This window comes from Leptinotarsa decemlineata, unplaced genomic scaffold, assembly GCF_025532065.1.
Source record: "Leptinotarsa decemlineata unplaced genomic scaffold, Ldec_3_MD MMD2_tig00026354_RagTag_RagTag, whole genome shotgun sequence".
Lineage (NCBI taxonomy): Eukaryota > Metazoa > Arthropoda > Insecta > Coleoptera > Chrysomelidae > Leptinotarsa > Leptinotarsa decemlineata.
The window spans coordinates 17,817,076-17,832,569 of NW_027412702.1; the positions used below are offsets into that span (position 1 = coordinate 17,817,076).

At 33.5% G+C, this 15,494-nt stretch overlaps 2 protein-coding genes across 2 annotated transcripts; one reads left to right on the plus strand and one right to left on the minus strand.

The window, feature by feature from the left end:
* Window positions 1–1,925: 1,925 nt before the first annotated feature.
* On the minus strand, window positions 1,926–11,346 carry LOC111502501 (D-3-phosphoglycerate dehydrogenase). Its single transcript, XM_074184513.1, has 5 exons — window positions 11,034–11,346; window positions 7,800–7,951; window positions 7,155–7,374; window positions 3,573–3,705; window positions 1,926–2,320 (listed from the first exon to the last, which is right to left on the minus strand). Exons 1-5 carry the CDS (start codon window positions 11,160–11,162, stop codon window positions 1,956–1,958), a joined length of 999 nt encoding a protein of 332 aa, XP_074040614.1. The 5' UTR covers window positions 11,163–11,346; the 3' UTR covers window positions 1,926–1,955.
* A 2,172-nt stretch (window positions 11,347–13,518) lies between these two features.
* mRpS22 (mitochondrial ribosomal protein S22) lies at window positions 13,519–14,951 on the plus strand. Its single transcript, XM_023156588.2, has 2 exons — window positions 13,519–13,679; window positions 13,732–14,951. The coding sequence occupies exons 1-2, from the start codon at window positions 13,556–13,558 to the stop codon at window positions 14,640–14,642; spliced, it is 1,035 nt and encodes a 344-aa protein (XP_023012356.1). The 5' UTR covers window positions 13,519–13,555; the 3' UTR covers window positions 14,643–14,951.
* The last annotated feature ends 543 nt before the right edge of the window (window positions 14,952–15,494 follow it).

The window sequence follows — 15,494 nt, forward strand, 5'->3', positions numbered from 1 at the left end:
AGTACGGTAGTGAAATAAGGTTGAGTTTGATGGTACAGTGTGGTCAAGTATTGTCGATTCTAAGAGAAAAAGTTAAAATCGGATTTCAATGATATATCAATATCATGAACTTTAAAACTCAACACTAGTTAGGCCACACTTAATACTGAATGAGTCAAACATACATTTTTCAATTCCTTCAAACTAAGTATACACATATTTTTAGACTGTCACAGTCAGTGATGTATGTATATTGGATTTGTTGTCGAAAATTGAATTATAAAAATATTTGGAGTCGTTTATGCGATTCTAGTACACTCATTAACTTTTTCGTTGTCTGTGATTCCTGATTGTTATAAAATCAATTCATTCAAAAGTGGGAAGAATAAATATTGTTACAGTTAATATGTTTGTTCTAATCCATCCAAAAACTATAAAAAATTTGATTACATTATTTTTGAACGAATTTTACACTTTATTGTAGGTTTGAACATGAATTTTTTCTTCAACCAGTTATTGTTTCCAAACGGAATGAACATTAAAAAAAAAGATTTGTGCGAAATAAGAGTTGAAGAAATATCACCATTAACCGTTCGATCCTTCACCATTAAACTCAAAGCTCGGCATCTGAGCAATCCTAATGATACATGGACTTAGAATGTAGTCTTATGACACCCATCGAGTTCCAGAACCTGCATTAACATATTGATTTCATGAGTGAAATTCGCTATCCAATTCGCTACCAATCCTATGTAGACCAGTCATTTTAGCATAAAAAAGGGGTTAACCTCAGAATGAGAGGTAATAAGCTAAATATTTCTATATACCTTCATTATGGCGTTCTAGAAGCTGACTCAACCTTTTACAATTCACATATATTAATATAATAATACTCACCTACTTTGTGTAATTAAAAACTCATTATGAAATAATTATTGTACATTTTAATGTATTGAAAATACATTTGAAATATAAAAATAATTAGGTATTTTATCTTTAAAAGGTATACATTTTTTGATGTTAGATAATATATTATACTTATCACATTATTATATAGGTATCTTATATATATATATTAATTTATTCAAAAGAAATTTTAAGAAAGTAAAGTGAGTTAATATATTTTGATTTTACCTTTTTTCAACAACTGTACATTTCTGACAATTGAAATGAAATTTTTGTGAAAATCTTTAAATTTTTAATAATGTAAAAAAGAAAAGTATTAGTTTTCTTCTTCATCATCTTCTGGACGTTCAGGAATTTATGTTTCATCATCATCTTCGTTATCCTGAATCGTTGTTTCCAGACCTTCCAGAGTTTCAGGGTCAAATGCACTACCTTCTTCACTGTCACTTTGCAATGATACAGCATTGAGGCAAGCTTGCCCATTACACTGACCACAAAACTAAAGTGCATTGCAACCCCGATTCTCTACATCCGCACCGTTGGCCACATCCATTTTTACAATTACAAAATAAAGTATTAAATGTTTTTAAATATAGTATATTAACTGATAAATAATACAAATTATTCAAAATTGAAAGTAATATTCACAGATATTCACGGTTGACCTTGGATTACAGTACGCACGGCAGTCAATAGCTAGGCTGTTACAAAGAGTTTTCTTTGTAACAGCCTTTGTAACAGCCAGCTATTGACTGCAACCTCACGAATTGAACCGATTTATAGTTAATCCAGTCACTAATTATTCTGTTACTTGATGAAGATCCATAGTAATTTCACAAACTACACCTCACGATTTGATCAAATCGTGAGGTGTAGTTTTTGATAGGACTATATATATATATATATATATATATATATATATATATATATATATATATATATATATATATATATATATATATTTGTTTTTTTTTTCTTAGGTGTCAACGGCATTGACAGCTTGGTTATATTCTCTAGGTATAGAAACAAAAGAAAAGCAATTAATGGTGAATTCTCATATAAGTTTTATTTCAGTCAATATTTTTGATATTTTTCAGCACACTCCTGTTCACGATGCCAGGAGTGGCTGTGAAATCTTTACTTCTTCCCGTGAGAGCAATTATCTGCTCAGCAATCTCCACAGCTACCCTGATCTGAGCTTCCTCCGTACTTGCTCCTAAGTGGGGGGTTGCGACAACCTTCTCTTGTTGAATGAGCTCTAATGTAACGGGATCTTTTGGCGGTTCCTGCTCAAACACGTCCAATGCTGCTCCACCGCAGTGACCTGATTTAATTGCACTTAGTAGGTCCTTCTCGTTGATGATTCCTCCTCTGGCTACATTTATTATTTTTACTCCTTTCTTACATTTGTTGAGTACTTTTTCGCATATCAGATCTGAAAGAAAAGATAATCATTCAGGTATGGTTTGTTGACATGATTTTTAATTTTGTTAAACATTTAATAAATTGATGGATGTAGCCGTTACTACGTGGTAAAAAATCATAATGAAGAAATGAGAATTGAATTGAAAAACATAGAAAGTTTCGATTCTCTTTTCTTTATTTTGTTAAACTTTTCTTGTGCAGGTATATAGGTACCTGTTGGAAATAAAGTGGTATCTGATTATCTATGTATAACACTGATGATTTTTTTCGACTCGTGAAATAATATTTAAAATCTAACGATCAGTTTGTTAGCATTTATTGTAGATAAATCATATATATCAATTGCACAAATCAATTTACTGTTGTTTGGCACTGGAAGTCAGTTGTTGGACTACAGTAGGGATGAATAACAATGTCTTACAGGCCTCTTTACAGGTCACTGTCGTCTGAATTATCATATGCAGAGACTCGGAGTGTCGGAAGACAGTGTATGTCGCCTCTGTTTGGAAAATGATGAAACAGCAGAGCATACTTTGTGCCTGTCCTGCTGGGAACCGAATCAGGGTTTCAGAGTTTGGCAGAGCCGTACTTTTACCATCTGACCTGAAAGACCATTCACCATACAAGCTAATCGACTTTGTTAAGAAGCTGGGTTTATTTGGTAGAGTGTGAATAGGTGTGAGCCACAATAAACCCTTGCGGGTTGCGGTGGAGGGTGGAATAGACACACTCACTTTTGACCTAACTTAACCTACTTTATTCAATTTCTAGCTACTACGACAAGAAACTGTTCACCAGTTAGTCTGACATGAAGCTACTTGGGTTTTTAATAATTTTCATTTTGTTATTACAAATTTCCAGTGAGGTACAACTTGCGATTGAAAATATTTGAAAGACAATTGTAAACGTATGAAATTGCTCGTCTGTGATTGGCCTCAAGGTAGTGAGTTAGGAATTGGGTGGATATTTTTTTGTATCTCTGTTCTGTTCCTATCAAAAATAATCTTAGTAATCTCCTGATGATGCTAACTTGGTTAGCGAAACGCACATCGAGAGGCAGTATTTTTATTCTGGTGTAGTTCAATAAATCCATTTCACGCCAGCGGTTCCAATCCTACCTAGCAAGTTAAAGAAGTAACGAATGGAAAAGATCTCTCAAGGTTAAAACCATTTATATGTGAATAGATTTTCTATCATAGTTCTTCAATTAATATTCTATATAGCCGCGCTATACTGAAAAACCAGCATATTTATGCACTTACTCCTAGTTTCAGGTATCAGTGGTGTGTGTACTGTTATATAATCTGCTTGGGGCCATATTTGTTCTAAATCCAAAGCTTCCACATTGAATTTTTTCGCATCTTCAGCAGGTACAATTGGATCATAGCCGATGGTCTAAAAAAGAAATAAATTTTAAAAACATGCTTTAAAAATATTTTGTTATCATTCAATCCTATGACGTAATAATGAAAAAATAAAATCGGATTGGTACATGATGAACGTCAAAATGCTAAATCAACAACTTCGAAACATAGATTATCATATATCATTACAAAACATGTTTATTCAAACCGCTGGGGATCCAGATAAGATATATTGAACTGAAGATCTGATGTAATGCTGGATGGAATAAACAAAGCAATTTATGATTAATTATTATTCAGATGTAATTAGGGAGATAAACAATTGATAATGTTCACAAAGGAAGCGATTGATGAAAAATATACATTCAGAAAACTGTTAACAGTTACTTTCACAATTCACAACAATATGGGATATATACATGTTCAGCATACCGTTTTTGAAAGGTCCTTCAGACTGGGAAAAAATGATTCGACGTTTCCAAACCATTCCTTGGCATGCAGCCACAAGTTTCCGAATCTAAACGATACGGAAATTCTGCACTATGCAAGGAAGGGTTGCAAACTCGATTATTTAGAATCCTTGGAAATTCACAAGCATAAACATTGCGGGTGCAACCTGTTAAATGATCAAATCGATTTAATTTACTCTCCGGTTTTTAAATTGGCACATCCGCATTGTAAATTCAGGTAATCAATCAAGTACCTGTATGGTATATATTGGCAAATGTAATGAATCATTGTTAGTTTATTGTATAAGTTTGAGAATGTCTATATAGGACGAAACTGCAGTAACGTTAGTTACAAATAAATGTGGTAAAAAACATAGAAATTTTCATTTCTTTTTTCATTATGATCTCCTATCACGTAATAACGGCTACATCCATCAATTTAATAACTATTTAGTATATAAACTGAACATTGAGCAGAAAGCTTTTTAATCTGTTAATCACAGAATGGATATGACCTATGGCACACATATGAAAAAAATATTTTTCATTTTTGAATACAATTTTTTTCATTTACATTAATGATTTTTTGTAATTATAGAATTCGTCAGCATGAATTATTGAAAAAAAAACATAATGTCGGTAGACAAAGACCCTTAGATACCAATTTTGAATGGAACCGCATAATAATATCAAACTTCAATCGTAATTATAATAATAATGATTTCTAATCGAAAATTCTTGATATCGAACTTAACAAACCGTACCGCTGGTTTATCAAATCTGAGAATAAATCATGAATTTCTTCATCTGATTTCATGAAGCAAAGTTCATTACTTTTGAAATTAACATTTATCATTGTTGAATTTGTTCATTTGGAATAATTTAATTCTAACCCAGTAAACCACGCGTTTTATTATAAAGCCATACATCAATATAAATCTAGTAGGTGGTAGAAAAACTGGCTTCATTTCCATAATCATTAATAAATAATAAATCAAATTTCCTGTAGAAACTATTTGAACAGAATACGTTTTCACCTGAAATGCTTTATTTTATAAATATATAATATCCCTCTGATTATCAACTAAACCAACCGGCACTGGTTTATGGTCCCACTTACTTCAAATGTGAACAAACTCTCCATACCTCTCATGACGCGCCACCCCCCCTCACCCATAAGTTGTACAGAAAAGGATAGTACCTCTGGAAATCATCGACTTTATGTTGATGATAGACATTACCTTTGCACTGACGACTGGCCAAACAGCCCGAAATAGGTCTGGAAGTATGTTCCAATAATTGAAAATCTATTGAGGGAATTGTATCGCCAACAGCATATGCAGGAATAACTTAAGAGAAGAATCCTGCACTGACACCTGTCGGATATAATCCAACGCCCTTCGTAGTATTAGCCAGGGAAGTAGTTGTTTTCAGATAAGTGTCATTCCATTAACCTACAGTGTAGGGAGTTGAGACTGGCCTGCACGAATTGTTCCTTTACATGGTTTTATTGATTTTTACATTATCAGAGAAAATTAATCATCGACTCGGTCTGATTCGTATCGATTTTACTAATATTGTTTAAAAAAATATTTGATTCAATGTTTGAATATGTACACCTTTTTTTTATGGGTGTCGTTTGGTGAACAATTTAAAATATGAAGACTAATAGATAATACAAACTTTCTGCAGGTATTGGAACATGATCTGAAAGACGAAAAAATGTTCATATTGTCTTGTTCTATGAACATAAATTTTGGATTTGAAATGAAGTGTCATTTCGTTTAATAAATAACTTATATAGTGTTCATGAAATAATTTTGAAATGTACATGTCTTACATTAACATCCCAGTTTTTATGTCTTCATTTGCTACCTCTATTAGAAACTACGAAAATCTAAGAGCTTAACTGTTTCAACCTCCAAAAAAATTATGTGTGTTCCATTTCAAAAAAGTTACATGAGCAAATGGCAGAAATGCTATAGTTTTTATCTCTAATTATGGCATGAAATCCTAGGATATTTGTATCTATTTCCATCTATCTATCCATCACTTCCATGTCTCCGAAAAACACTGTAAACTCATGGGCTCATTGCGTTTTTCTTTCCCTCATTTCATGATACTTTTTCCAACAATCTTGTTTTGTATTATACTCAATCATCGAATATCAGAGATAATCGAGGCTCCCCAAGGCAGTCAGTTTTAAAGCCAAGCTTCGACATCGACCGCGATGAGATTCATCTTCTGCCTTACACTACAGCTTTTACTGCAAAGCAACTGGAGCCCAAACACATTGTGTTTGGCGTCTTCGTAAGGAAAGGAGGACAGTTGAGTTCATTAATGCATTTGTGGTTTGGCCCTGCATCACTGATGAGACATATGGCGGGTCGAAACATCTCTGTCTGGTGTTGAATCGTGAATGCATTGTGATTGGGGTCTAGTTTAAAAATTGATCTAAATAGACTGTGTCCAGTAATTAGTTCTGTAATTATTCTGAACCTACCCTTGCTCTCTTTCGAGACAGATCTTCAGTTTTTTCAGACGGCACCTTCATTAAAGTTTACCGGGGTGTATTTCTAGGTATATTTTTCCTAGTTCTTTTTTTTAATCGGCCCATTTCCCGATTTGGCCCCGTACCCAGTACACTCATCAGCTCTTTCGTTTCATTTGATTCCTGAAGTTCTTGGCAGATCATTCGCGATGTGACTCTTGGGTTCATCAAACAATACCCAAAGTGAAGACTCGCTGTCTGTAAGAATATTGATTAGCTCATTTCGTTGAGGCCTCATATATTATATTCCTTTCGCATTGCAAAATTCAATACACTCCCGCTTGGACAACATTGACCGAGCGGGGAACTGTAATGTAACTTTTACCTGCACCGAAATTTAATCTACATATCTTTATAAAAACGTAAAAAAAATATTTCATTACTATGACTTGATACAAAAATTGTACTACTCTTCATAATTAAAATCAGAGAAAATTCTTGAAAATCTAATAGCAACAATAAAAAATATTCTGTCCATACCCTCATCCCCCATGCTTGCATCCTGATAGCTACTTCTCTGCCGATCCTTCCCAAACCCAAAATCGCCAGAGTTTTGCCATAAAGTTCATGACCGGAGTAGAGTTTTCGGTCCCATCTGCCCGCCTTCAGGGAAGCTGCGCCTGCTACAACGTTTCGAGCCAAGGTTGTGATGAGCGAACAAGTCAGCTCACAAGCGCTAATAGCGTTTCCTCCAGGAGTGCTAAAATAATCATTCAAGAACAACTAGTCAAGCAATGAAGTATCTTTATATAATTTTTACAGAGCTGATCGAAGAGTGTAAACTTTATCGGGCGGAGATAATTGTATCGGAGGTTAGTTGACCGTGGATTGTTATTGTTTTAATGAGTGGGGTTTCGTCTACAACTGCGGTAGACATTGGCAAGGGTGGTGATACAATAGACGTGCTCTGAAGCTCTAGTTGAAACAGATCCAAACTTTCAGCAATGTAGTTTGTGCAGTGAGGACAAAAAAATCAGTCAGTCTGTTGCCTCATGGCCTTTGATAATATCTACCGCAGTTGTAAACGAAACTCCAAGCATAAAAACATGCAAACCACCGCAAATAAGCCCGAAAAATAGTTTCGACACAGTTTTCCACAGTTGATCTCAATAAAAGTATACCTACTTCATTACGATTATGTTTTTAGCAGTTGCAGCAGTTAAATCTATGTTGTCAACGCCTGCTCCAGCTCTTCCTATAACTTTCAGTTTCTTTCCCGCTTCGATAACATCTGCAGATACTTTCGTATCTGACCTAACGATGAGACCATCATAATCCTGCAATCATATCAAAATCATATTTTTTATAGGTGTTTTATAGATATTTATTTTAAGGAAATTTCACTCATGAAAATCAGATTGAAATATAGGTATTTCATTTGCTGCGATTTTAAATAGTAGTTGTTTCATATAATTCAACAGAACTATAAAAAAATCATTGACGTTGAAAGGACAATTTCTTCTTCAATATCTGCTTGCCAGCAAGCAGATATTTTTTTTTTGAGTTGTTAGTTTCAATTCAACTATCTCCTGAAAAATTTGAACTCTTTGTAAACTTCGTATACTAGTATTATAAATGTGAAAGTTTGTGAGGATGGATGAATGTATGTATGTTTGTGGCTCTTTCACGCCTAAATAAGTAGAAAGGGAACCTATTGATTTACTGACACTCTCATATTAACGTACAGCCGAAGATACTGATCCTAGAATGTTGAAATATGCAGGTAGGTTCTTTGTATAGTGTAAATAAGCATCAAGAAAGAGAATCTGGAATTTCCACCCCCAAGAGGAAAAGGTAGGAGTCCAAAGATTGTATTGAATTTCGTCAGTTTTGAAGTTGGAAACCTGAAGTTTTGGGTTAATAAAAAATATTGTAACTATTTGTTTGAAATGGTCTTTCACGAAATTTAGTGTGAAAAACCAAATTCTATGCGGGTGGAGCCGCGGGCAACAACTAGTAGATAATATTTGTGTGTTCAACTTATTTTTACAACATAAGATATGTTGAAAAGTTATAAACACATTAACAATAGTTAATTTTGAATGTAAAAGTTGAAAAATATTACGCATTGAAAGTTATACTCATAATACTTCCTGCGTATATAAAAAGGTAAAACGCCTCGCTTTTGAATATAATCGCCCAAGGTCTAAGGTATAAAATGCTCCCTGGATTGAGTACAGTATTTTTTCTCAAAATTTTGACAACTATAAAAAAAGAAGAGTCTCATTTCCCGGTGGACAATAACATTATTCATCTGAAAGAATTATTATGATTCGAAATTATATCGTCAATTTACGTACATTCGAGCAAAAATGACCAATCTGAAATTTTTTGTTATAATTATGGATCTTAATTTCAGATCTCGTGTTTTTTTTAAACACAAGCACTACAGGAAAATCCTGAAGGCGCTCTCAGAGCGGTGCCTGTGCGAAAGTAGCGATTCACATCCGATTTGAATCGCTGGAGATTAAATCCATTTGGAAAAACGTTTTCGGGAAGATTATTCCGCATAAACGCCGTTCTCCAAATGAAAGTTTTCTTGAACAGTGAAGTTTGAGGTGTATACTGAGTTGTAGGTACCTCAAAACGATGAGCAGCCACAGTCCGTCGCGTATTTCTGATATACACCACTCTTGGTGGAATCAAATGTGCCAAGTCACTTGAACACTTCCCGTGAAAGTATAGAGAGACAAATATCCAACTTTTCTTCGATGTTCCAGACTATCAAGGTTGCAAGTGATGTGTATTTCCTTTTTTTAACAGATTGCAGTAATTTTCGAAGGATATCCTGCAAGATTAGTGAGAGAAAGGTGTATTATCAGTGTTGTATCAAAATTGAAGACGTTGAAGCGATGTAACCGGAAATTGCACCATAAGAGTTTAATCTTATCGTACATTGAAATGAATCTTTTAGTTCTCAAGAACTGTTTTTTTAAATTGCTGAACTCTAGACGATATTCGGCCATCAATTGTCCTGCCATCCGACAACCTTGGAATCTGCCATTACAACCTGTATGATGTGCAAATATTTTAACTATTATTCTGAAGACTACGAAAGCGCAAAAAAACATGAAACTCGAAATTTCGACTTCAATCTCGAAATTACGACTTTAAGCTCGAAATTTTGAGTTTAATCGAGATTGAAATCGGAATTATGAGTTTCAAAAATATATGGCCCTTCTGCGCTTCCGTGGTGTTTACCTAAAACAAAATTTCCACTTTAAACTCGAAATTTCTACTTTAATGCCGATTACAGTTGTAATTTCGAGTTTTAATTCAAAATTTCGAGTTGAAAGTCAAAATTTCGAGTTCAAAGTCAAAATTTCGAGTTTGAAGTATAAATTTCGGGTATAAACTCGAAATTTTATGCTGAACACAACGGAAGCGCAGAAAGGCCATATATTCTTGAAAATTACAACTTCGAACTCGAAATTTCGACTTTAATCTGGAAATTTCGACTTTAAACTCGAAATTTTCGAGCTTAAACGAAATTAAAGTCGAAATTTCGAGTTTCAAAGTTGTAATTTTCAAGAATATATGGCCTTTCTGCGCTTTCGTTGTGTTCAGCACAAAATTTCGAGTTCAAAAACAAAATTTCGAGATCAAAGTCAAAATTTCGAGTGTAAAGCGCAAATGGTCCACATATTCTTGAACATTACGACTTTGAAACTCGAAATTTCGATGTTAATCTCGAAATCACGAGTTTAAAGTCGTAATTTCGAGTTTCAAGGTCGTAATTTTCAATAATACATATATGGCAATGCGCTTGCGTATTAGTGCGCTTCCGAAAACGCCAATATGAATTTCTCCAAAAATATTTTGAAAATAAAAAAAATGATTGGATGTTTAGAGACAACAAAAAAACTATTTCCTGAAAAATTATTTGTTATTTTCTGAGAACTATACCAAAACGCAATTTTGCAATTTTGTGAATAGTTCATGATGGGAAATATGTAATTTCTCATCAATCACAGTTTAGATATTTTTTTCTGCTGCTTGGAAAGAAAATGCATTGATATATTTCAAATAATAGTGTTTGCTCATCCATCAAGTGTAAGCATTTAAATCTGCTCAATCACTCAAATAAATAAAAAAGAAAAATATAATGTCAAACAATTTTCTAAATTAATGCACGGTACCTTCGAATATTATATCGGAAGACATTAAAAGTCACGGTAGTCTACATTATTTAAGAAAAAGAAAGAAATGTCAGTCGGTACTTTGAGGTATGTAAACTATTTACGGGTGAATATTTTTGGTGTCTGTTCATATTGCCAGCCACAAATATTTTTTGTTTAGTTAAAGCACTAAACTTTCATTTAGAGTATTAAAAAACAATTAAAATTGTGTTATACTGACCTGGATTTCTGCAATGAGTTTCTCTTTGGGAAGTTTATATTTGCAGTCAACCTGAATCGAAAACTTTCGCAAAAGATCGACACAAGATGCATCTACTGCATCAGACACTAAAACTTTTCCTATTTCCATTTCAATAATTTAAACAAATTAGATACTGAAGCAACAACGTGACTGGTCAAAGTACGCTAAACAACTGATGATCTGATTTTACTTTTCGAATATCCCCACTAGTAGCGCTATTTATTAATTACAATTCCACAACCTTCAACTTAATGACCCTTCGGTCAAAGAAAGGTCTTTTGTCTCCGATCGAGATAATAACTCGTTTGCGAACCTCTGAAATTTGGTATTCTCTCTACTGGGTGTGTAGGACCGGCGGCCAAACATGATTTCAATTGACTCATAATCTTAATGAAATTTGAAAGTCTGTAGTATAGAGAACCAGTTATACGTATAAAAACAAGATTGGTTATCGCATATGTGAGGCGAACAATGTATATAGTAATTTGAATTGTTTCAGGGTGGTAATTGAGAATATTTCTAAATTTCCTGATCAGCTATTTTTTCGTATACTGCTTAAAACTATGTTCTCCAGTACTAATCATCGTGATACAAATAAGTAACCATAAAGATGCTGATATTCTCAAAAAATAAAAATACCCAAAAAATTATTATATTTTAAACATAACATTTACGATTTCAGATTAAACAATGAAAAACGATGTGACTGAAAATGTTTTGGCAAAAAATATTATATATTGTGCAAATTAAGATGAAATGGACCTTGCAATTGAAATGATCAATTCCCTTTGACAAAAATATTTTATATTTTTTATTGATTGTTTTTATTAATATACGCTGTCTGTTGAAAAAAATAAGGTGAATATTCATTTTTCTCAAAAATTATTTATTTATTCATCAATTTATATTTTGTCATAGTAGTCCTCTGCATTTCATCAGTTCGGACTTCCATTGTCTAATATAATATAAATTGATTTGAAATCCCTGAAAGAATCTGTAAAAAAATTAAAAAGATTAACCGAAAAATAATAAGTGTATTGAACAAAAAACTGAAATTACAAACAAATAACATACAAGCATGTATAATAATTTTATTAAACAAAAAACTTAAATTACAAAGAAATAACAAACTTTTCGATTATTCTTTTTAATTTTTTTACAAATTCTTTCAGGTATTTCAAATCAATTTATTTTATATTAGACAATAGAAGTCCGAACTGATGAAATACACCACGAAACATTGACAACCACCTTCAAACAAATAGTCCTATGCAGATATAATACACATGTGCCCGCGTTTTTCCAATCCTCGAAGCAGATCTGATATGCGCTTTTTGGTATGACCTTGAACTCTTTCAGCGATTCGGTTTTTATCTCCTCAATTATCAGAAAACGCCTTTCTTCCATAGTTATCTTCAATCTCGGGAACAGGAAAAAGTTGCAGGGGTGCAAGTCTGGTGAATACGGTGTCGAGGCGTCCAGGACACGCTTCGTCATTTAAATCTTCTCGGCCTTCTGTGAAGAGCTTGAACCACTTATGAACGTTTTTCTGACTCTGACGATAGCAAAGAATCGTCAAACACTACCTTTTATGCCTCTCACCAACAAATTAAACATGTTAAGCAGCTCAAACTGTGAACATATATTCGAGACGAGTATACCAACATATAAAATGAAAAATCTCTAATCGAATGTACGTAGCCCGCGAAATTTGAACATTCATCTTATTTTTTGACTAGTAGACGTATGAGTTTGAAAAAAAAAGACAAGATTGTTAAAGCTGGTTTCACTTTATTTCTTCCTGAAGAGATCAAGTTTAGAAAAATATTCAAGATAGACAATTTGACAATGAGAGATTTCAAGTTTTTGGTCGGTTTGAAAATGTATTGTGAAAAGCAGGGACAACATTTTCATGGAAAATTTGTACCTATTTTCCAAAATCAATGTAGTAGAATAGAAAAATGTATTTAGAATGTGTTTTTCTCAACAAACCTTAAATTTCGAAATTTGTACAAGATAAGTTTAAGGAGGCCATATCCTTTCAACGTTCATTTCCTAGCATGGATCGAATGATAATCATTGAATACACATATATTGTCACAAAATTGGAATCGATGAGCCAATATTTAAATAGCGATGATTGAACGAACCCGGATGATAATTTTCGAATAACAGTTTTTCTAGCATAGTATCAAAATACTTTGCCATAACTGAAGTAGAATGGTTGATTAGTTCATAGCTTCTTTTTGAATTGACTTTTTCATGATAAAATCGTATCCGTTTTGCAAAATTTCAAGAATAATAAATTATTATTTCTTGATGATACTTTTCGATTCACATTCATTTTGGCATTTGCATAGAATCAGAATATTTTGAATTCAAGAAAACAGTTTTCAATATATTTTTTTAAATCGAACATTTTTTTATACCGCTTGGCTTCGAGCTCTCAAACTTCAGAGTCATCTTCTTGAAAAATAGATTAATAAAAAAGAAGTGGAAAAATGGCTGCTTTAAGGCATATTTCCCGAAAACTTTACAATTTGAGTTTTAAACCAGACAGTTACTCAAAAACTAGAACATGTGCTGCCTGTTTCCGTTTGCTAAATTATTCGGCAATCGAATATTGTAAGAACGTAAATTGAAATATTTTTTTGAGGTTATGTATTTTTGTTTGCAGCCGAAGAACAGAACCCTGCCCCTTTATTCTTCGACAAGCAAGTACAGCATCTGCTTCGTTCGCTGACCAGAGTTGATTTGGCCAAAGTAAATAGAAGAAGGAAAGTGGGGGACACAAAAATATCTGAACCAGAATACAAATTTATGACTGATGAACAACTCCAACAAGCAATCCAGGAAGCCGAAAAAACAACAGAAGAATTACTTCAAATACCTCCAGTAGTTGCAGTCCGTATACCAAAAAATAAGGTACTCTCGAGAGATCCTGCCCTGCAAGGATTGGACGAGAGCAAAATGGTTTTCACTGACATTACATTTGGCGTGAAAGATTCAGATAGATTGATCGTTGTTCGCGAGCCAGACGGTACACTCAGAGAAGCAGAGTGGGAGATGAGAAACAGAATAAATCAAATATACTTTCCAAAAAAGGAGAGATCTCTTAAACCCGCGAAGATGTTTTTTGGGAAATATCTCGAAAGCTTGTTGGACCGCAAAGAGTACGAGTTCATTTTAGACAGAGCATGCATAGAGTTCGAACCGAATGAGCCTAATTATCAGCAAGTGGTTTCAATAACTTACCAACATGCTAATGATAATAATGGTTTTGAACTGCTCAGATCTACAAGGCACTTTGGAGCAATGACGTTTTTTCTAGTTTGGAATAAGAATATTGACAACCTCTTGCTGGAACTGATTGAGACAATCCATCTTAATGAGGCAAAGGAATTGTTGAAGCTGTTCTCAAAGATTCATAATGTTAATTTTGATTCCGACACTGAAATAGAAATGATTGAGGAGTATATAAAAAAATATTCCACAAAGAAGGCCACACTTGAGTTAGCTATGCAGGCTTATAAAGATTTGGAGAAGCAGCGAAATGAAGTACAAAGTGCTGCCCATGGTTCTAATTAGTAAATTTAGAATTTGTTTACATTAAATTATTCTTAATTTCCTAATATCCTGGTTTGTTTGGTCAATTTTTATAATTTTTGAGGTAAAACTGGTAAAATGTTAAGAATATTAGGAGGTTCCTACATTTTTCACTCCATTTCATTTAAGTACCTCTTTTCGAAGTCTCGAAGGAAACTTCAATGATATTGAGTTGAACAAACACCTTAGTGGTGGTGCCAAATATCAAAAAAAAAATGTCTTCAATTCTACCCAAGTACTAGGAAGATTCACTATAAAAGTCAAGTATGAATAAAATTTTTAAAGTAAAAATGATGTTTTGAAAACTATTTATTCATTTACACATTTGTATCATGATTACATGAAAACCCTTAACTTGAATATTAGATAGAACAAAATCCGGGCTAGTAGGTCGAGGTTTTATGGAACTTTTACTACCACAGATTTCGTCTACTACTGCGGCAAACAGTGGTAAATGCATTCACTTAAAATGAATGATTTTCGAAATAAAACATTCGTAGGGCTTATCAGTTCCAGATAGTAGGAATCGACCGTCGCATTCTTAATGGAAACATTAATTTCAACTCATTCACCGAATCGAACTACCGACAAGTGTTATGTAACGAATCGTTCAATATTGATTTTTTGCGGAATTGACCTGCTAAAATAAATAAGATATAAGATTTTTGTTGGCCGAGTGTAGGGCGATGGGAAATGCCTTGTAAAACGACTTTTAGTTGCGTATGACAGCTAACTACGTTCCACGACGATCAAAATGTTTCTTTAGCCGTTCTACATAACGATCGCGGTTGTTGTGGTTCGATGAAAATGTCACTCATGACGTCAATACTTTCG

Bases quoted from the DNA above. Each gene is read 5' to 3' on its own strand.
- LOC111502501 (XM_074184513.1), bottom strand. From the start codon at position 11,162: ATGGAAATAGGAAAAGTTTTAGTGTCTGATGCAGTAGATGCATCTTGT. The intron at 7,952-11,033 runs GTCAGTATAACA...ATATGATTGCAG, and splicing joins AACTCATTGCAGAAATCCAG to GATTATGATGGTCTCATCGT. The intron at 3,706-7,154 runs GTATGGACAGAA...TTTCTTTTTTAG, and splicing joins TGCAAGCATGGGGGATGAGG to ACCATCGGCTATGATCCAAT.
- mRpS22 (XM_023156588.2), top strand. From the start codon at position 13,556: ATGGCTGCTTTAAGGCATATTTCCCGAAAACTTTACAATTTGAGTTTT. The intron at 13,680-13,731 runs GTAAGAACGTAA...TTTTGTTTGCAG, and splicing joins TTATTCGGCAATCGAATATT to CCGAAGAACAGAACCCTGCC.